Source organism: Ailuropoda melanoleuca, chromosome 14, assembly GCF_002007445.2.
Source record: "Ailuropoda melanoleuca isolate Jingjing chromosome 14, ASM200744v2, whole genome shotgun sequence".
Classification (NCBI taxonomy): Eukaryota; Metazoa; Chordata; class Mammalia; order Carnivora; family Ursidae; genus Ailuropoda; species Ailuropoda melanoleuca.
Window position 1 is genome coordinate 19,958,970 of NC_048231.1, and position 22,334 is coordinate 19,981,303.

At 38.4% G+C, this 22,334-nt stretch overlaps 1 protein-coding gene across 9 annotated transcripts in view; it reads left to right on the forward strand.

The window, feature by feature from the left end:
- Positions 1–12,510, forward strand: part of NRXN3 (neurexin 3) — a 1,691,473-nt gene extending 1,678,963 nt beyond the window's left edge. For 4 of the 9 annotated variants that reach the window (XM_034643167.1, XM_034643169.1, XM_034643168.1 and 1 more), the window contains one exon: positions 9,114–12,510. In XM_034643167.1, coding sequence (XP_034499058.1) covers positions 9,114–10,039 — 926 coding nt within the window. In that variant the 3' untranslated portion in view covers positions 10,040–12,510. The remainder of the gene's footprint in view (positions 1–9,113) is intronic. The other 5 variants (XM_034643175.1, XM_034643173.1, XM_034643174.1 and 2 more) reach the window with 2 other exon arrangements.
- Positions 12,511–22,334: the final 9,824 nt, after the last annotated feature.

The window sequence follows — 22,334 nt, forward strand, 5'->3', positions numbered from 1 at the left end:
CTCAATATGGATTGGATGGAACATTTGTTTCCCACATGATCTCTAGAAGACTGGTAGAGTTTCCCCCAATGTACTTGGAATAAACCATGCTCATTTGCTGACTATCCCCCTTTACAGATACTGACACTGTGCCATTCTGTCCTTTGGAGTGGAGAAGGGTTTGTCCCTGTTACTAATATGCATCTCTATCGATCGATCTATATGCTATTCCATTTATCAGGCTAATTTTATGAACACCTTATTGTCATTTACGGTACTCTGTCAGTTTGGCAAAACCCCAGAAAACTCATATGGAACAATGCAATCATAACCTCTCCGTGACTTACAAAATATGCCTTCGAAGTCTGTGAATGAATATGGGATACATTTTCTAGAGCAGAACCCGTGAACCCATGTATATTTTTACCTCAGTTCCTGCCACTATAAGCTCTTCTCCAGCCCCCAACATGCACATACACGTGCACATCCTTTCCTTGTTGTAACCGGCAGGAAGCCTTGGGATGCCCTTTGCCCCTACTGGAAAGGCATGAAACTAAGTCTAGTACCTTCCTCCCACCCCCAAGTCAGTTCTGTCTTGCTGACCTCTCCCCAACCCTAGCTTGCTGTTCTGTTTTTCTATTTTCCCTAAATGCAACTTACTTTAAGCATGTATTAAGTTGATTACCATTCCTACAGTTAAAGGATAATAGAAAATTACCCGTTTGTCAGTCTTAGCCACTTTCTTCTCTCAAATGTCTCCTTATGACGTACATCCAGACTGCACGCCCTTTTTATTTTTTTTAAAGAAGCAAAACTAAAAAAAAATTTTTTTAAGAAAATGTAAAATTTCTTTTTAAAGAAAATACAAAATTTGCTTTGTTATTTCGGCTATCACCAAAAGGGGAATCAACAAACCAGAAAACATAAAGCAAAAAAAGAAAAAAGAAAAGTGTCCCCTGACCGTTCTGTCTGTGCCTCCCCAGCGTGTGCTTCTGGTTGTTCATCTCTGAAAGTGTGTGAAATACTTTTTTCTTTAAAAAAATTTTTTTTGTTCTTTTCTCCCTTTTTGTTTGGGAATTAAGTGCTTTTTGTATTATATCTATCTATCTATATATATATATCAATATGTTTCTTTTAATTGCTAGATCTTTAACTTTAGATTTGGTTTTATCCAAAATTATGAGAAAAAAAAGTGATGAATTGTTTTCTGCAATTTTTCCCCACTCCCTCTTTAATGTGGAACAACTTCAGCTGCAGAATCTCACATCCACATCTCTGGAATTAGCGCCTTCTCTCTGGGAACCCCATGCACCACGGGTGGCAGGGGGAAGATGGATGACGTCATTCAGACAGAACCATTTCTCTCTAGGGAAGTGATTAGTAACCCAGCACGTGGGCTCCCTATACAGGCTTGCCTTTCCAACACCCCTGCAAGTCTCTGCCCCCCTCCCCGAACTCTAGATGGGGCTGTGTGACTGCCGGTGAAGTTGTTCAACTGGAATGCATAAATCTAGTCTCCTTGTTTTTGCTTTTAATATTTTGATCATTAGTATTATTATTTTATGTATTTTGGCTACTTTTAGTAGGAAAAAAGTTTAACTGTGTTGATTATTTGGAACTCTTTAATGAAACTGTAATGATTTTTGGAGTTAATTGCATGTCGAAGAAGTTGCAGCTTAGGGTGTGTGAGACTGTGTTAGAGTTCTGTTCTTTATTTCTGTAGATGGGCACGTCTAGGCTCATGTGTTTTTGTATATTGCCCATCCCTTCCTTACAGCCAGAAGCTCTAATGCAGCTAGATCACTCCGGGCTGCCCTTACATGGACATGGCGACTCACTTACACATTCACCCCCATCCTCTTCATCTCTTGTGTAGTACACTCATAAATATGACCCTCCCCTCTCTGCATCTTTCCTTCCCATACCCCCCTTTCTTTAGCATTGTTCAAATTTATGTGCTGTCATCCATCCCCTTAAAGAAATCTAAAACTTGTCAAGACGACAAAAATATTTAAAAATTAAATATATATCTGAGAACCTCTATCAGTGCAGAAGTTCATTTAAAACCCTCCAGACTCATAGATTTTTTTTAAAGGTAAATTATAAAAGTAAACAGGTTTTTTTTTTTTAGATTTTTTAAATCCTCACAATCGGAATTATTTCAAATTCAAAATCGATGCCCCCCCAAGCCCCTCGAAGTAAAACTCTGTTAAAGTGCAGATTTTTTTTTTCTTTTCATGTTATGTGGTGTGGATGTATGTGTTGTTGCCTCCCTGTATCATCCTCTGTTGTAAATTATTATATTTGAAAAATTAGACATTTTGCTCAAAAGTTTTTTAAGAAATGACAACAAAAAAGCAAGTTACAAGAATGTGGCAATTCTATTTGTCCAAGAGCATTCTTACACAACTTTCTTTTGTAAATTTTTCTTTCATGCCAAAAAACATGCGGGCAATTTGTTGATGTAAGTTGACTATAAATTAATACGGTATGCTTTTTTTCACTTAAGTTATTTCATGGAAATGTTTTATTTCTTTGTTTTCCAAAAACAGCCTCTATTTTTTATTTGCTTTTGCCTTTTTTTTCCCTTGTCATTATACTGTGAATGCTTTGTCAGTGTTATTTGCTCTCCTTTCCTCTAGCTTACTTTGGCCCTGACGTTGGTTTTATTTTCTACTATATGATTTGAGACAGTATTAAGTATTTTATTTCATTTGTGTCTCTCTGCTTAATTTTCACTGTTCTGTTCTGTGCTGAATTGCTTCTAATGATCAATGTGCACTCTACTGTTGGCAGAAGGGGGTGGGTGAGTTATTCTTACCACTCAAAGGAAGGCTAGCCTCTTTGCCTGAACCAACCTTAAGGTCTTGAAAGTAATGGTAGGCTTTACAGTAGGATATTAAATTAGTTACAGCCTATGGGAGGCCTGGACCCCCAGAAGAAAATGAGTTAACTCTAAGTATTATCAGTGGTAATACATCTTCATTTAACCCCTTAGAAAGCATTTAGGGGAATCAGTCCTTTATTGTATTTTCCTTCAGCAAAGGAAATTAAGATACTCTCAAGTGACTATGGTAGAGTTTGGCTGTCCAGGATTATACCACCAGGATCACTACAGACTACAGAATCAATTTTACTGAGAACGAAGGCATTGAGAACCCCAGGTGTTTACAGTATGGTCCTGTAATGATGCCTTCCAATGTACAGAACTAACTACTGGTGAAAGCACACACATATTCACAGAAGGTACTCAATTCTCTATCCCCTCACCTCTCTCTCCTGCCTCCCTCCCTGACTCTCGCTTCCTCTCCCTCCTTTCTCTCTCCCTCTTCCTCCCCCCATCTCTGCCTCTCTCCCTTGTCCTCCCTCTCCCCCCTCCCTCCCTTTCTCTCCATCTCTCTCTGCTCCCCCCTTTTCCCTTTTTATTAATAGTTGCTATTTCTCTCCTGGATTTAATCAGGTAAACTTTAAAAGGATTCTGCCAAGAAGAAACATAATGATTTTCACATCTAAAGTTTTATTTAGGAACTCTTCCAGATAGGTAGGTGCTGCCATTTTGTGCGACCTTAGGGGTAAGAATATCCCCTTGACCTTAAAGGTATTTGGATTAATGTTGCCTTATGCATTTTGGGAACATAAGATCAGAAAGAAGTGCTATACAATTTTTACATAAAGAGGTTACTTGTTTTACTTTAATTTCAGGTACTGTGTTATCAGAAACTATTCAAGAAATATCAGACCGTATGGGAGTTAACAGATATGTTTCCAACCCAGTAGCTTTATTTAATGAATGGGCTTTTTCTCAGTTCAGATGATTTTATACTGTTTCATGTGCTGGATGATATTTTGGGTTTAAAACCAAGAACTTCCTAAATGGGGTGTTAATTTTGTCTAATAGAATTTATTTTTGTTGAGGAAGCTATCCATTGGTCAACTTAATAAAAGGTTAATCTTTTTTTTTTAATACAAGCTTTTGAATTCAAATCTGTGTTTAAAATAGCCTCAATAAAAAAAATAAAAAATAAAAAAATAGCCTCAATAATCTAGATCCTATATTATTATACTTGCACCTTTGCATGAGGCTATTAAAACAAAACAAAAAAATGGTCAGAAGAATGTCATCAATGGTTTCAGTGTTTACAGGCCCCAAAATATTAGTAGAATGCCAGTAACTAGCATTTTGGGTAACAGTGGGTTCTGTGCTAAATATTTAATATGCATTATAATTAACATTAACATGCATTATTATTATTCATACTGGTGGTGTTATTACTCCCACTTTTCAGAGAGTTTAAGAACTTTCACCAAACTCATGTCTAGTAAGCCACAGAACTGTGATGCTAACCTGAGTATGACTCCAGGGACAAAGCTCTTAATCAACAGGCAAATGAAACACTCCACTTGACAGTCCTTATTTGACCACGTTGAAGGATATCCAGGGGCCTTGTCCCATCTTACCTGGGCATATACTGGAAAATAGAATCTGTAGCCTTTCAGAATCAAATCCTTTCAGACAATCCAGGGGGATAATGTCCTACTTAGAGATTCTCATCTTATTAAAATGTAAGGGAAGCCCCTTTGAGACCCTTTAGTTTTTCTGGAGTCTTCTCCCCAGGTCCTTGCTATGTTTGTCCATGGCTATTTTTTCTAAAGGTGGACAGGAATTGCAAGCTTTGGGATATTTTTGTGCCACACACCCACACTGCTTTGGCACCAAATAACTAAATGAGTATCATTCAGCAACCAATTTGGGGGGGGGGTGCGATGATTTTTCCATATTACATGAATTTCTCAAAGAACCTAAATAGACATGAAAGAAATTCAAGGAACTGGAGCATGGTGTCCTCTCTCAGTCTGGCTCTTTGGTGTCATTGTTTGGTATTTTTGTGACTTCTCAGACTCAAATATCTCCAGAGAGGCAAAGGTTGGAGCCACATTGAAATTTCGTGCTGCTCTTGTTTTTTTCAGATGACCTACTACATTCACCATCACCTGCAACATTCTCACAGTTCAGAAGAGTTCTATTAAATTTTTAATACACTGTCTTTTTCGATGGCAGAGAGCCCCTTTTGCTGGATATCAGCCCTAGACACATGAATTATATATCTATAAATACACTCATAAAGCAAAAAAGCAGGGCAGCCTTCAGGGCTAAAATAGACCTTTTATATCCCTAGTGATCTCTAGTTTAAAGAAAAGCACAACCCTGTCAAAAAGGGGTATATATTCCTGATTTAAAATGCTAACGTTAAGGAATAAAGATAGTTCTTATTCCAAGCCAAAGAAAAATTCTGGGGATAGAGTAGGAAATTAGGGTGTTGATGGCCTGCAGGGTTTCTGCCTGTAATCCCCTATGATTTTAGGCTTGTTGCTTCTGTGAATACTTTTACAAGTACAGGCATCTGGTAGAACCCCTGACTCCATAGTCTTTGGGCATTGAAAAAAAGTATCAACAGCTGCTCCAGCATTTCTGAGGATAATCACTTTGGATTAAAACAAATAAACATGAAATCTTAAATAGCTTTTTACAATTATTTCTCTTAAGGATTTAATCATGGGAGAAATGTATCCCTCATCTCAAAGGATATGTGCCCTTGGACTCCCCAGGATACTATAATCATCCTAAATCTTAAAGATGGAATTTGACATTAAAATTGATTATAGACACCAACTCACACACCTGTCCCAGGCAGCTTGCACATTTACAGTTCTCTAGAATTTTCCATCTCATTTTTACTGTAATTCCCATTCGTAACAATTCCCACAGCCCAGTTGACTTCCTTTTAGACTGAAGACATTCTTCAAAGTCTTAAGATGCCAGGAAAGGGGGTGGATTATGAAAGCTTTTCTCCTTTTTCATTGATGAACCTACCACCAGAATTGGGGCTCACTTTTCCCTGACAAGGGGCATCATTTATCATTTTTTTTAAATCACTGCTGCCAGGGTTAATAACAAAAATGGCAAAGAAAACTGAAGATTAGTAATTTGGACAGATTCTTTTATTTAAACTCCGAAATAGCATACCCATCATTTTAGTTTTGAAATAAGCTCTTATCATGTCACTTAGGGGCTCACCAACCTTTTAGAAGCTCGTTATAAATTGGTAAGCTTTAGGACGCTCCACTTCATTATGAAAATGATGGTTTCTACTCATTTTTTTTAATCCAAGAGAGATTAAGAGATGCTGAATTGGGAAGTGAACAGCAAAGGACAGGGGGGGCAATTCAACAGCAGAGTGAACAGTTTGTGGATTTTTGTAGACTTTTTACAACAAAGGCACTGCAGAAGCTTTAGCTAGGATTGAAGAAAGTGGGGGAGGCAAATTTAAGACTCCAGTTGGGTGTCACAGATGGTACACTAAAATTGCAAATGAATGCCGCTCTGTAATCATGAAGGCAGTGATCTTAATTTCACTTAAAGGGACACCAGCACCCTACTTAACAATTTGCCTTTATATTAAAGTGTTCTGTACCAGGCTTTTGCCTTTTAGCAGATTGGTTATTCCTTGTCCTTTATCCCAGTTTCCTCTCTGCTTAATATACATGGAGCAGATTTTTATCATTGTCCTAAGGAACAGAGGACTCTCAGTATTTGTGCCAGAAAGCAACGCACAAGCTAAACCTTTATTCTAGGTGAGACGGGTAAAAAAAAAAAAAAAAAAAAAAAAAAAAAAAAGTCTTGTTCTCTGAAGGAAAGTAAAATCATCCCTGAGTAATCTCTAGGGAACCTTCAAACATGGCATGGGCCTTCTCTTCTCTCGTCGCCCTTTTTGTCCTTAAACACGGCCTTTTTCCACGGGTCACCTTAAATATGAACACTTGGCCACTGCCTCCGTCCCCAGTAGAATAAGGAGAAAAGTAAATTCAGGGTTAGTTTTAGGACTGGCTTACCTTTAGGGAACTGTGCTCCAAATCCCATTTATAAAAACTAGCAAAAGTTGTAAATTATGCATTAAATATGTTGCAAGATATATGAATTATATATTCACAATGTCAAAAAATTTTTTTAAAAAAAGTCACACTGGTCCAGTAAAACAAGTCTGAAGCTTTGACAAATCTGCAAAGATCGTTTCACTCAATAGTTTGAAACTCTTGAGCACTAGAAGAGAAGCTTGGGGTTAGTGCATAGCCCAAAATATCATCTTGAAATTCTCAGGAAGGTTCACATCTTTCCCTACATATGGTAACATTATCAGGTAGGACAGACATGACAGACCGTATGTTACCTTCCAAATGATATGCCTGATATACATTATTGCCACCCTCCCCAACTCCATTTCCGTCTGCTTAACACAATGTTACTGGCTAATTCTGGAGTAAAGCTTCTGACCTGGGCACAAAGGGTTCTTTGCAGGTCCTTCGAAGGTATGCAACAGCCTTCCTCTCGCGAGGCCCTTCTCTTAGCACAGCAGCAATCTGGGCGGTTCAGCTGCACCAGTTCCAAAGGAGGCACAGGAAATGTTTTTAAAGTTGTAAGGTATGGGAAGCTGAGCAGAAGAGTTCTCATTTGTGAGTCGGTCTTCGTAGGGAGAATCTGGAAAGACTGTGTAAGCTCAAAAGCCTGTCCACCTAGAACTCTGCCACCAATAAGGGGCACCTCAGCAAGAGTCACATCTGCCAGATGTTCAAACACCATCAGGGCAGTTACTGCGGGGGCAGAACAGACAAGAACGTCACACCTGGCTCAGTGCTTAACGACCAAGCTCAGAAACAGTATCATATTAGCAGCTCAACTGTCTGACTAACTGGGACCGGGAAACATCATGCCGTCCCTGCTAGAGGATTTTTTTAAAACAGCTGGAATACATTTTTGGAGTAAATTCAGTGAGGAGATATGAACGGTGACTTCTGGAGATTCTCTGTTTGAAAAATAACTATTGTAAAGAGACACAGAAGAGACCTTGATTATCTTGCTTACGCATGTGAGTAATAAACGTGGCCCTACAATTAGGTGAGTAACATCCACCACGGAATGTCTGTGGTACCCATGATTTGCAAGGCACTATGATTTACTGAACTACTCTGAACTTTTCCTGACCTCGTCCACATGTTTATACGTGCAATAACTAGGGTCTGTGGGCAAACCAATTTATTTTTCCCACTCTAGGTAAGAATCACTGATTTTAATCTTCTTATGATTTTATTTATCTACCTGAGAGAGAGACAGAGCAGGGAGGGGCAGAGGGGGAGGCTAGCTGAGCAGGGAGCCTGACAGGGGGCTTGACCTCAGGACCCTCAGATCATAACCTGAGCCAAAGCCAGACGCTTAACTGACGGAGCCACCTAGGTGCTCCAAGAATTGCTGATTTTAAAAACTCACTTTGCTATCTCTACATTTCTGACTCTGAGTTTTCCTCAAAGCATGGATATCTAGTCTGGGGATTTTTTAAATTTAGTATCCAGCTCAGCATATATTGCCCAGAGCATAAAAGCAATGCATAAACATAGTATGAGATCAGTGCAAGGCAAGTTGTCATTTAATAGGGGAATTTCTGGAAAAGCGTAGTCAAAAAGGGTTTGTTAGATGAACATTTTTAACCTCTCCTAGTTCCCCTCACTTAGCATATAGTAAATGAAGACTGAACTTGATAAATGTTAAATAAAAGACAGTAGCTTAACCTACTAAAGACAATCTTTTATGTTCACTGATCTTGATCTCTGTGACACGGAGAATATCTCATGCTCATCCTCCTGGGAGCAAGTAAGTAGAAACCCAAGAAGGCGATAAAGAAATGCTAGGGCTCACGGATTCATTACATGCATGAGTGCATATGTGCATGTGCACACACACACACAAATTCTGGTAGCCAGTTTTCCAACAGTAACATGGAATGTCATTATCTCGTAAGCAGATCCTGGAAACAGCCTACTTGAATTTTATCTAAATACTTACTTGAGAGTATCTTTAAAACCTAGGGATTTCAGATTTTGGTGGCAAGAGGCATATCATGGGCTCTAAATCAGTTTAGAATGGTTAGGCTACAGCAAGAAAGGATCCATGTGTGGACCCAGGTCATTTTATTGTAATTTCTGATGCGTTACTAACCTATGAAATACAGTCACTGGAAATGACTATGGATTGTGTCTGTCTACAAATATACTAATTGTGTTTTTCTTTTTCTTTTCAATCCCAGGAGGTGAATTAGTTGTCCCTCTTCTTGTAGAAGACCCTTTAGCTACCCCTCCTATTGCTACTCGTGCACCTTCCATTACACTCCCCCCTACCTTTCGCCCCCTCCTCACCATTATTGAGACCACCAAAGATTCCCTGTCCATGACCTCTGAGGCGGGGTTACCTTGCTTGTCGGACCAAGGCAGCGATGGTTGTGATGATGATGGCTTGGTGATATCTGGGTATGGCTCAGGGGAAACCTTTGACTCTAACCTGCCCCCTACTGATGATGAAGATTTTTACACCACCTTCTCCTTGGTAACAGATAAGAGTCTTTCCACTTCAATCTTCGAAGGTGGCTACAAAGCACATGCGCCCAAGTGGGAATCCAAGGACTTTAGACCTAACAAAGTCTCCGAAACTAGTAGGACTACTACCACATCTTTGTCCCCTGAGCTGATCCGCTTCACAGCTTCCTCCTCGTCTGGGATGGTGCCCAAATTGCCAGCTGGCAAAATGAATAACCGTGATCTCAAACCCCAGCCTGATATAGTCTTGCTTCCGTTGCCCACTGCCTATGAGCTAGACAGCACCAAACTGAAGAGCCCACTAATTACTTCCCCCATGTTCCGTAATGTGCCCACAGCAAACCCCACGGAGCCGGGAGTCAGACGGGTTCCGGGGGCCTCAGAGGTGATCCGGGAGTCGAGCAGTACAACAGGGATGGTCGTCGGCATTGTGGCTGCTGCCGCCCTCTGCATCTTGATCCTCTTGTACGCCATGTACAAGTACAGGAACAGGGACGAGGGGTCCTATCAAGTGGACGAGACGCGGAACTACATCAGCAACTCAGCCCAGAGCAACGGCACGCTCATCAAGGAGAAGCAGCAGAGCTCGAAGAGCGGCCACAAGAAACAAAAAAACAAGGACAAGGAGTATTATGTGTAAAAACGACACCGCTAATAATCACGTGAATTTATGACACAATTATTTATATATAAATCTATAAATACTTGGAAAATGAGATTTCACAGATGTCAGAACTGTTACTACTATGAGATGGGGTGTACCATGACTATGGTGGGGAAAACCACTTTTAAAAGGACACACACACAGATGAACCTACCTATAAAGTTCAGCCACGGCTGCTTTGATTCAGTCATCGCTCGGAGACAGAACATTCTCTCTGCCCTGCTGTATCATAAAGCACATACTTTGCGCTCTGGAGCAAGCAGCTGGCTCCCCCACTTTCGCGGACTTGGAAGCTTCCTTCTCTTGAGGACTTTTCACCCAAGGTAGAAGACTCCATGGCTTACTTTTCCATAACTCCAAGTGAGTCTGTAATGATGTTTGTGAAGCTTGACTGTAACAATGTTTTCTTTTTTTTCTTTTGGTTTAAATATGTAAAAAAACAAAAAAAAATGAAAAAAATGAAAAACAAAAACAAAAAAAACCCACCCTTATCTGGTTCTGGCCAGTGTACGTGTAACTTTTCAAGATCTGAGGGGAAAAAAAAATGGCTTTTGGGTTTTTGTTTATTTTTTGAGAATGACTGGACATACGAAGAAAAAACAAACAAAAAAACTCAGAAAACGAAAGTTAAGAGAGACTATTGCCATATGAACTCAAAAGCTACCATGGTGTTCACTCTACATATCAGGTTGTGGTATTTCTAGAATCTGTTGTTTGTTTCCTGTATGATGCTTTGCTGAACACATAGCAAAACCACATGATGGATGATAGCATTGCTTTGAAAAGCTGGTCCCTCAGGATCTAATTTCAGAATTTGCCACCCAAACCCTGACCAGATGGGTTTAGGGCTGGTTTTATCAGAGCTATTGGCTTTACTTAACAATATTGTTCCTGTTCATTAGCCCAGCCAAATTGTGGTAAAGGAGAGAGCCCCACAAACTAAAACAGAGCCTTTCCTAGGGAAGGTGGAGAGGGGGTGGGCTGGATCTGTGACTGATTGAAATGCATGCAAATCATAAAAGACAAGACAATACTAAAAGTCTGTTAAAGAATCAAAACAGACAGTAGGGGAGTTCAACGTGTGATGGATCCACAAAAGGTCACACAAGCCAAACATGGCATGACAGAGTGCAAAATACATTTTTTCCCCCGCCCCCAACATGATGTTTTCCATAGTGGTTTAATTTTGTAGCCTGACACTTACAGATAACTCTGTCCTTCCATTTGCTCACATCTCCCTTCACCCATCTTTTCTAAAAACAAATAAATAAAAAATAAATGAATAAAGCTGCTGTGACACACAAAAAAAGGAATTTAATAGTATAATATATATATAAATAAATATATATACAGATATATTTATCATGGTATGTTTGATGGGATGACTGAAACAGGAACACTGTTAAAGTCTTGAAGTGGAATGAGAATGTTGTTTTAAAAGAAAATAACAAAACAACAAAAAAGTAAACCTTAAAATGTGAAGAAAGTGTGAGTTTTAGTTTTGTCACAGTTAACTGTGTCAAAGAGAATAAACAATCTTCTCAGATTTTGTTTACATATTTTACTACATTTTTGCTGGTATAATTCCTTAGCCACCTATGTACATACTGCTTTCAGAACTGTTCTTTCCTTTCTATGGGTTTGTTTCGGTTTGTTTGGTTGATATTCCAGTTGTCTGTCTTTCTTTTTGAAAAGAGGAAACAAATGTACAGAAAAACAAACTGGTTGTGTGGCCATAGCTAATCCAAAAAGCAAGAGACAAAGCAAGACAAATATTCACACAGAAATGACGTATGGCTTCTGGAGGGTCGGATATATACAATTTCTTCTGTACAGATGAAAACCATTCAGCTGTTTAGATTTAGAAATCTACTCTTGCTGGTCTTTGTAAGTTGCATGAATATTTGACTTTTGAGAAATATCTTAAAGACACGGGGCAAAACACAATCTAAACGATGATAGCCTTTACAAATGTGTATGGAAAGAGGTGTTCCTCATTATCTGGTATTTCAATGTGTTACGAGTCTTGGATTTTTTTGTTGTCATTAAAAAAGACAGGATTATAAAGAGATATCAAAGCACGATTTTAGATAACTTAAATGGCCCAACCTATATGAAGTTGATTATATCTCGATGTCTGTAAAAGATTGCTGTTTTTGGAGTCTTGAGGTCTTGTGAACTGATTTCCTGCTTTCTTTCTTTACACTTTTTTATTTGAGTAAAAATACATTTGTTATATTCCTTTTAGTGTAAGTTTCTATTTGGACAATTTTATGGGAACATGTGCATTCTGTATGTGAGCTTCTATCATATTCCTGTTGTTTTATGAGCAGACTCTTAAGGAATTTATTTTATGATGTTGTGAAGTTACTGCTTTTTCTTTTTCCTTTCTCTTTTATTTCATATTTGCATTTTCGTTCAAGGATATGCTTAGCAATAAAATGTTCTTCCCAAAACCTTGTATGATGATGCATTTTTATTTATTTTCTAAATATTTGGGAAAGGAACTAAACATGTCATATCTTATTGAAAACCAAGTAAGCTAGGACCATGTGAAATAAAATCTTCTAACCAGTGACTAATTATTTATATAGATTTATAAAGTGGCATATTTATGGGCTGAACAACTATTGTCTGTCAACTGAGATGTTTGTTATTATTTAGATTGCTATGATAGGGTAAGCAGGAGGGAAAACACTTCTGAACAGGTAAGAGGACAGAAGCATTGTATTCTGGGAATTATTGGATACTATACATTTTTTTTAATATTTGTAACTTTTAAGTATTTGCTGCAAGTCAACAAACTTCGAACAGTTTTCCAGAACCTTGCTTATATAATGTCTTAAGCCCTGGAAAGCTTTAGATGCCTTCTCTCCAAGTTTCCTGGCATGTTGAACATTTTTTTTTTTAAATTACTAAGTCCAAAGACAAAATATAAATGAATGCTAACATTTTAACAGCTTCTTTCTAGATTTTTGGATTATAAAATTCTGCAAATATTCATTATCGCTGGCACCTTTCTCATATCTCAGGCATCTTTGATTTGCTGGTTCCCTACGCACAATGCTTACTTTGCCAATTGCATAATCCATCACGATATCCCACATTTCTCACCATGATCCTGACATGTTGGTTAACTGAACTGGTGTACTCTATCCATACATAGGTTACCAGTTTTCAAAGAGAAAAGCAAATTTCGTTAACCCGGTTCCTTTGCATTTCATTAGTGGAATGGTCATGCTCTTTAATTATCATGGGAATGGGGGGAAAAAAAGGCTCAATGATGTCAAATTATGGGAAGTTCCTTTTTTTGCTGCCTGTCTTGGATAATTTATGTAAATTAAAGCAACTTTTATCAATCCCCATAATGTGCCAGGTACTGTGTTAAAAGTTTTGGATCTGTGTAGTGTGTTTAGTACCCGAGTAGTGGGTAGTATTTTCCTTATCTTAAAGATGAAGAAACAAAGACACAAACAGCTTAATGACAACTTGGCAAATACATTCCTAATCATGTTAGAGGTCAGGCCCTGCTGACACAGAGGTCAGAGGGATGTCATGGAATGGGTAGAGGTACTGAGACCCAACAGGGGTGGGTTGGAACCCCAGCTACTAGGACTCTCACTATGTACGGGCAAATGTCACAGCCTCTCTGAAATTTGCCTTCCTCATCTGAAAAATACGACACCTCAATGAGCTTGCCTTGCAAGGTAGTTTGGGGAAAAGGTGAAATACAGTGTTTTAATTGTGATTGATACAGAGTAAGGGCTCAACAAAGTAAGCTTCTTTATTCTGAGTTCTTTGCTATTCTGTATACAATAACTGCCTTCTAGAATTAGAAATCCTGCACTAAATTCTACACTATTAAAAAGATTTAGTTGTTGTCAAACAATGTTGGCAAGTCACGACAAATCATAATAGACAAACTAGTCTTTTTCTGGTCATATACTTTGATTGCAAGCATGACTGCAACTGGTAAGTATGTGGCCTTGAAATATGGTAGCATGCATCTGTCTGACAGCACATTTTAAGCAAGTGGCCAGGAGTTGGGGTATGTAAAGGGAGTCTAGATTTGAGAACACTTGCCAGAGAAATTTCCAAATAATGGTTAATGTGGTAGATTCATCAAGATCTAAGTGGCATTTGCTTGGATACATTGGTTAGAGTCCATCAACAGAAATACTTTTTCACTGTCGTTCCATGAGGAAATGTTGAGAATACACCATCTCTTTTCAATGTGTTTAACTTTGGCCCTAGACTTTGGAATATAAAAAGCTTAGTTCAGATCTTGGATCTGAATCCTTGGTCTATCCTTTGCTAGCTGTGAAACTTTGAGTAAGGTGTGCAGTGACTCTAGTTTCATCTAATATCATTGAAATGATATTGTCCTCCACTTAGTACTATTCTATAACTAAATGAACTGATGTGAATGTAAGTGCCTTCTTATAAGCACAGTGCCTGGCCCATAGCCCTCAAACAACGATGGCTAATATTGCCTTTTTAATCATTGGATATTGTCCTAGGAAAAAACAAGCCAAAATTCCTTCTAAAAGTTTAGGAAGGATATATATTGGAGAGCCCCAGAGCAATCACTTTACTCTGTCACCTAAAATCATAATTGTTTTTATTCTCCTAGAGTTGAAATCACATTAGATTCTTTGAGCTCTTCAAGTGTTCCACCAGAAATGTGCATACTCCCGTAAAACCCATTATTTTAATCAACTCCTTCAGTATAGGGTGCATAAGAAAGATTCTAATGGTAGCCTGTTCCAGACCTCAAAGGACAGTATTCCATCCCTTCCAAATTACTGAGTTATCATGGCCTTAGACACCCTTTCAAAACCCTATGTTGGCTTTCCTGCCATAAACTTACTAAATATCGCTATTTAGTATATAATTCAAGAACCACTTTAAGCATTTACTCTTTTGATAATTCAACCAACACTTACTGTACCATCCAATCTACTATTGGGTGCTGTTACTTTGTTTCAGTGAAGGCAGACAATGGATGTAAGCCTTTAGTCTGGTATAGTTCCCTATAGCCTGAAGTTCTCTTCACTCTATTCAAGTTGAAATTTGATCTTTCTCCAAAGATATCCAAGCCCCGTACTTGTCCCAGTTCAATTAAAATCTTGACAATTCTGCTTGAAATTGGTTTGATTATTAATGTACTTATTGGACATTGACTAAATGATGACTGTATCTTAAATTGAGAGACTTAAGGAATTTACAACATTCTAAAAGAATACAAATAATCATACTATAGTGAAAAAAGTTAGCTGTCAAAAAGTACAAACTACATTCTTTGGGGGTTCAAAAAAAATTACTTAAGGGGGGGCTTCAGAGAGGAGGTGATAGTTCAGGTAAAACTTGGAAAACTTTTGTTAAGCAGAGATCAGGGCTACATGCCATTCCAAGCAAAGCACTGAAATGGAAGCAAGGAGGATTAAAACCATAATTTGGATGGATCACAGACTGTGAATAAAGTGTATTAGGGATGGTATGACTCAGAAGTTTTTTGAATTTTGTTAATGACAGGAAAGAATAATGAGAGGATGTCGAGAGGTTCTCAAGGTCAAGGGCTAGTTGTTGAGTACAGAGGACACAAGCATGTTTGAAGAGAAAGGTAATAGCTGATACATTCTCAGAGAATGTAAAGGATAATTCGAGAGATCAAGTTTGCATATAGAGATATTACTCTGAACAAAACAAGGGAAGAATATTCCTTCTGATACAACAACAAAGGAGAGAGTGGGATAAACAAAACTGACATTTCAGTGCAGGTGACAGAAGTAGCAGCAAGTACAGTCAGCCTCAGTGTTCAAGATGAGGTCAAAGTCACCTAACAGTGAGACTGTGAGCACAGGCAGTCTGCTGATAACCCTGTTAAGAAGACAGCTAATAAAAGTATCAGTCAGAGGTCAACTGTCATTATCTGGTATTAAAAGTAATACTTTATATTTTTGCTACATTTCTTTTTTATGTCCTGCCTTGTAGTCTAATCTTGTGTTTCCAAATTTAGAGTTCTTTCAATTATGTAATGCTTTCTCTAGAGAACCAAGCCATTTTGTACTTTTTTTTTCCAGAAGCATTTGGAGTGGAAGCTAAGGAAGAGGACAATAGGATGCTGTGTGTAACCTACCCGGGCTGCCACAACAAAATATTAAAAGCTGGGCGGTTTACCCAACAGAAATTTCTTTCTCACGGTTCTGGAGACTGGGAGTCCCAGATCAAGGTCTGGTAGGGTTTGTTTTCTTATGAGGGTTTTCTCGGCTTGTAGACAGCAGCCTTCTAAATCTGTCCTTTTGTCTATGCACATGCTGCGAGGGCGCAGGGGAGAGAGATCTTCCTCTTCTTATAAGCCCCAATCCCCTTGGATCAGGATCCTACCCTTCTGACCTCATTTAACTTTACCTCCTAAAGATCCTTCCTCCAAATACAGTCATTTGGGAGGTGGGGGGAGTTAGGCTTCAACATACGAATTTGGGCGGGGGGGACACAATTCAGTCCATCACAGATGTACATGGTATTAGGAATTAGTAAGATGAAGATTTCAAGAGCTCAAAGGATTAAAGGAACCCAGAAGCGACTCTAGCCTTGTTGAAGTGCCTGCACGGGCAAGGTGGAAGTGCAGATAAATCCAGGAGAGACTAAACCGCAAGAGCAAGAGAATCACAGGACTGGGTGCCGGGGCTGGGAAGCAGTGTTAGGGGCGTCTAAGAGAGAGGCCGTAGGAGACAGGAATAGCTAAAGGGAACCCAGGCTTAGATGTGGAGGTGCATTAAGGGAATCGTGTGAGCTTCAAGAGGCTGTGAGGTTTTGCCGTGGGTATTAGGTCCATGGGTTCTCCAGTCGGAATCCCATGGCTTGTATTCTAGTGCTATAACTTGAGATAAATTATTTGGTCTACCTAAGACTCAGCTTTCATACCTATAAAAGGAAATTATAATTACTTGTCTTGTAAGTTTGTCAGGAAAGACTGAATAAAAGAATTCATGTAAAATGCTTAACTTACGCCTGGCACATAGTAAACCTTAATCGATGTCAATCATTATTACAGTTTGGCTTTGTTACCTGACTCAAGCTGGATCAAAATTAGCGACTACCCGCATGGCTATCCAGCACCACGAAGGGCATAAAAATATAGAAATCAGGCAATCACCCTGAGTATTTCCCTTTGTCTTTCATTTTCCAAGAAAATACAAAATTCAGTTGCCTGCTCACTAGCAAAGCTTTCCCTTCACCACCAGGTGTTCTCTGCTTCCAGGCTGCAGCTTGGATCGTGAGCCCATGCCAGCTTGCACGGCGGGACTGCCACTCCTCTCCTGCGTTTCTAGCTCCCAGCTTTCTTGTACATGGCAGCTGGTCAATCAAACACTGGGAAGCCAAGACACCTTCAGGAAACCTTATACCGCTTTACTGAAATGCATTATTTTGGTTTTGTTTTTAATTTGGCTTTTTATTGTGCTCAAGAGAATAGTATAATAAACCCCCATTTATCTATCATCTGACTTCAAGCAATATTAATATTTTGCCGTTCTTGTTTTATCTATGCCCATCTTCCCATGAAAGAATATCTTTTAATATTACGCGGTGTTAAACAAACAAACAAAAAAGGGCATTGAAGGAGTAGTTATTATTGGGTCTCTTGACCTGAGTCTTGTTCTTAATCAGTGTGTTTTAGAGTACCTTTCTGATGGACAATGGCGTGATTCCAGTTCTTTATTCAATGACAGCATAAAAGAGCAGCTTAACTGCTAAGTAGACTCTTCATCGTTTAATGAGATCGCCTGAAACCTGAAAGGATTTTTCAGCTTGTGCTGTGTATTTCAATTCAACTGTGCTCACTTTTTGAAATGAATAAAAACGTCTATAGATTATATACAGTTGCTCTATCTTTTGTGAAAGGTAACATCCTGGAACAGAATGTATGTTCTCCTTCAAGGGAGTGGGTAACGGAGAATACTACCCACTGGCACGTGTGGAAGCCAAGAAATACCCCATTTACCTCTACAACTGTCATCGCAAATCTACTAACGCATTTCCCTAGGGTTATATTCATGTATTTGCAATAAGTGTAACTACACTGAATTTGCATGAGTCTACATAGAAGAGAGAGTTCATTAAGCACATTTCCAAGTTAAGATACTGTTACAGCTGCACTGTCTGTTGATAATGGTGATTTTCTCTCTTTTGCTCTCACTCACCTGTAATTTTTGACCTACGATTTTCATCATAAAAGTATCATGAAAGAGAGAGTGAGTCAGAGAGAAAGTTATTTATAGACTATTTGAAAGTATATTCTTCTCTGTCACAAAGTCATAGTAAGTCTTAGGGAAAATGGTTAAAACCACACAGACTTTGCTGCTTGGTTTCATGGGGCAGAATGAAAAGTAGAATAATAGCTTTCAATAAGTAAACAATTTTCCTGTACCTACTCCGTGCTTAGCAGTTCGCCCCATTTCATTTACTTATTTATCTGAAGGGGGAGAACCTAGCAGAGCGCATAAATATTCTTCTTAGAACAACAGCACCATGAAGGTCGTCTAGGTTTGCATGAAAGGAAAATCAGGCAGGTGAGGAGTGGGTGGAAGGTAACTTAAATTAAGGGTGCTATTAAAATCAAGAAAACTGTAATTTCTTTAGTGTTATGGTATTGTTTTCAATGTTCGTACGTCACCCAGGTACACATGCTTATGTGCATGCATGGATATGAGTAACCAGATCTGTTTTGATGTCAAATTTGAAATGGGAAAACTAGGAAACCTTACTCTTGATAATCCAAACAAGGAAGGAAGGAAAAGTGGGCAAGGGGAGGAGAACAGAGCAGAAGAGTTGCACTTCGGTTCCCCTTTGTGGTCTCTCTCTCTTCTCTCCCCCTCTGCTGTCCACCCGCCCTTCTCTCTCTTCATCCCAGAAAAGTGTCTGATATTAATAAGCTCTGCCTTTACACCCACACCCCCCACACCCACCTCCACACACACCCCCCACACCCACACACACTTTGTACTTCTTTTGTAAAAAAAAAAAAAGAAGAAAAAATTTGGTGCTCATACTTTTATAGTTCTAAACTAAAATGTTTTAGCTATTGTGCTAGTCTTTTGTGCTGCCCTTGAGGTACCTTTTCCTTTTCCTCTTTTAAATTAAAATTAAATTTAAAACTTCCTTAAACACGGATATCATGAGCATCATTTCCCTAAAATATATTGTAAAACCACAAGTCACATGTCTATGTAGTTGGACAGAACTTTTGCGACTTCCTCACTAGGCAGGTGACAAGCTACAATTTGCTAACATACACACGTGCCAGAGCAATAGCGGTTTTGTTTTGATGAACTCTAATTTTTCCACTGACATATAGCATGGTAGAAGTTTAAGATGTGCAAGGTGCTGATTTGATGCACATATGTATTACAAAATGATTACTAGAATACGGTTAGTTAACACACCCATCCCCTGCATATTTAATTTTTTTGTGTGGTGAGAACACTTAAGATTTACTTTCTTAGGAGCTTTCAAGTATATAATACAGTACTATTAACATAGTCATCATGCAGTACATTAGATCCCAGAACATATCCATCATACAAGTATAAGTTTATACCATAAGACCAACATCTTCCATTTCTGCCACTCACCCCACCTCTGGCAACCGCCGATCTTCTGTTTCTAGGAGTCAGAGTTTTTAGATTCCACGGGTGAGATCATACGTCCTTTTCTGTATGATTTACTTCACTTTGCATAATGCCCTCAAAGTTACTGAGGCATCTGATGTGAGGTGAGATCAGAAGAGGGGTCCAGAATTAGAACATCTAAAATAACGAAGGTGTGAGGATTCACAAGATAGCATTGGAGGACGACCCCAGGCTCCTCTCATTCCACAAACACAACTATCGTATTTTCCTAATACCCCAGAAATCGGACCTGAAAACTGACAGAACTCCACAACTAAAGGGAGAGAAGAGGCCACACTGAAGAAGACTGCATTCTAAATATAATCTACTCACTTTTATCCACTTCTAGCTCACAATAAAACCGGCTCTCCACGTTTCCTACTTGCTAGACAAAATGGATTAGAAAGTGAATCTCATGTTAATCTTGCTGGAGACTAGACAGTATAACCTGTACATTCAGCTACACAGATTTCTGGACTTTTGACTGTATCTAGGGAGGGTATTTTGCAAATATTAAGCCAGTGCATTTCATGATGTTCCTTTAAAAAAAAAAAATAATCAAGTCCTCTCCCCTTCCCTGAGGTTTAGATTTTCAATTCCCTGATGATTAATAATATTGAACACTTTGTCATGTACTTGTTGGCCACATGTCTTTGAAAAAATGACTATTCAGGTCCTCTGACTATTTTTCACACTACATTTTTTTACATTAAACATTTTTACATTCAGACTTCCTTATTGATTTTGGATATTAACCCCTTATGAGTTTGCAAATATTTTGGATATTAACCCCTTATGAGTTTGCAAATATTTTCTCCCACTCTGTAGGTTGACTTTTCATTTTGTTGATTGTTTCTTTTCCTATGTAGAGGTTTTCAGTTTGATGCAATCCTACCTGTTGATCTTTGTTTCTGCTGCTCTTGCACTTTTGGTGCCATATTCAGAATAGCATCGTCAATACAAATGTCAAGGAGCTTTTCTCCTACATTTTATTCTAGTTTTATGGCTTCAGGTCTTACATTTAAATCTTTAATCCATTTCAAGTTAATATTTTTAAGTAGTGTAAGTTAAGGGTCCAATTTCATCCTCTGGTATGTGAATATCCAGTTATCCTGGCACCGTTTACTGAAGAATCTGTCCTTTCCCCAATGAGTATTTTTGGCTCTTTTGTCAAATATTAGCTGAACACATATGTGTGCGTATATTTATAGGCTCTCTGTTTTGTTCTGTTGGTCTACGTGTCTGTTTTTATGTTAGTGCCATACTGTTTTGATTACTATAACTTGGTAAAACTTAGTTTGAAATCAGGAAGTGTGAAACCTCCAGCTTCGTTCTTTTGCAAGATCACTTGGTTTCAGAGTTTCTGGTTGTTCCATTTGAACTTTAGGATTGTTTTCTCTATTTCTGTGAAAAATGACTTAATTCTGATAGGGATTGTATTGAATCTATAAATGGCTTTGAGTAGGATAGACATTTTAAGAATATTAAACACTTCTGATACATGAACATGGTATATCTTTCCATTTATCTGTGTCATCAATTTTTTCATCAATATCTTATGGTTTTTGGTGTACATATCTTTCACCTCCTTGGTTACATTGATTCCTAACTGTTTTATTCTTTTTGATGCTATTGTAAATGGGACTGTTTTATTTCTTTTAGAGATAGTTTATTAATGTATAGAAACAGAACTGATTTTTATATGTTGATTTTGTAGCCTGAAGCAGTAATTCATTTATTAGTTCTAACAGTTTTTTGATGGAATTTTTAGAGTTTCTATATATAGATCATGTCATTTATGGCAGTGACAATTTTACTTCTTCCTTTCTGATGTGGATGACTTTTATTCTTTTCCTTGCCTAACTGCTCTGGCTAAGACTTCTATTACTATGTTAAAAAGGAGTTCTGTGAGTACTTTGTCTCAAAATGTTGTCTTTTTTCTGATCTTCTAAGAAAAAATTTCAACCTTCACTATGAATATAATGTTAACTCTGGGCTTCTCATGTATGACCATTCATATGTTGACATATATTCCTTCTACACCTACTTTGTTGATTCATGATGATATAATGTATGATGATATCATGAAATATGTTGAATTTTGTCAAATGTTTTTTCTACATCTATGGGGATGATCATAGGATTTGTGTTGCCCATTTTACTAACGCGGTGTATCACATTTATTGATTTGTGTATGTTGAAACATCCTTGAAAACCAGGGTTAGGGGTGCCTGGGTGGCACAGTGGTTAAGCATCTGCCTTCGGCTCAGGGCTTGATCCTAGCGTTATGGGATCGAGGCCCGCATCAGGCTCCTCCACTGGGAGCCTTCTTCTTCCTCTCCCATTCCCCTTGCTTGTGTTCCTCTCTCTCTGGCTGTCTCTCTCTCTGTCAAATAAATAAATAAAATCTAAAAAAAAAAAACACAAAAAACAAACCAGGGTTAAATCTCACTTGATCTCTGGCTGTTTTCTTGTTCTTTTCTTCTTTTATTCCTCTCTTGCTGTTTTCCTTTGTGAACGGATCTTTTTCCATAGTGGCATGCTTTGATTCACTTCTGTTTATCTTTTGTGTAACTACTATAGTTTTTTGTTTTATAGTT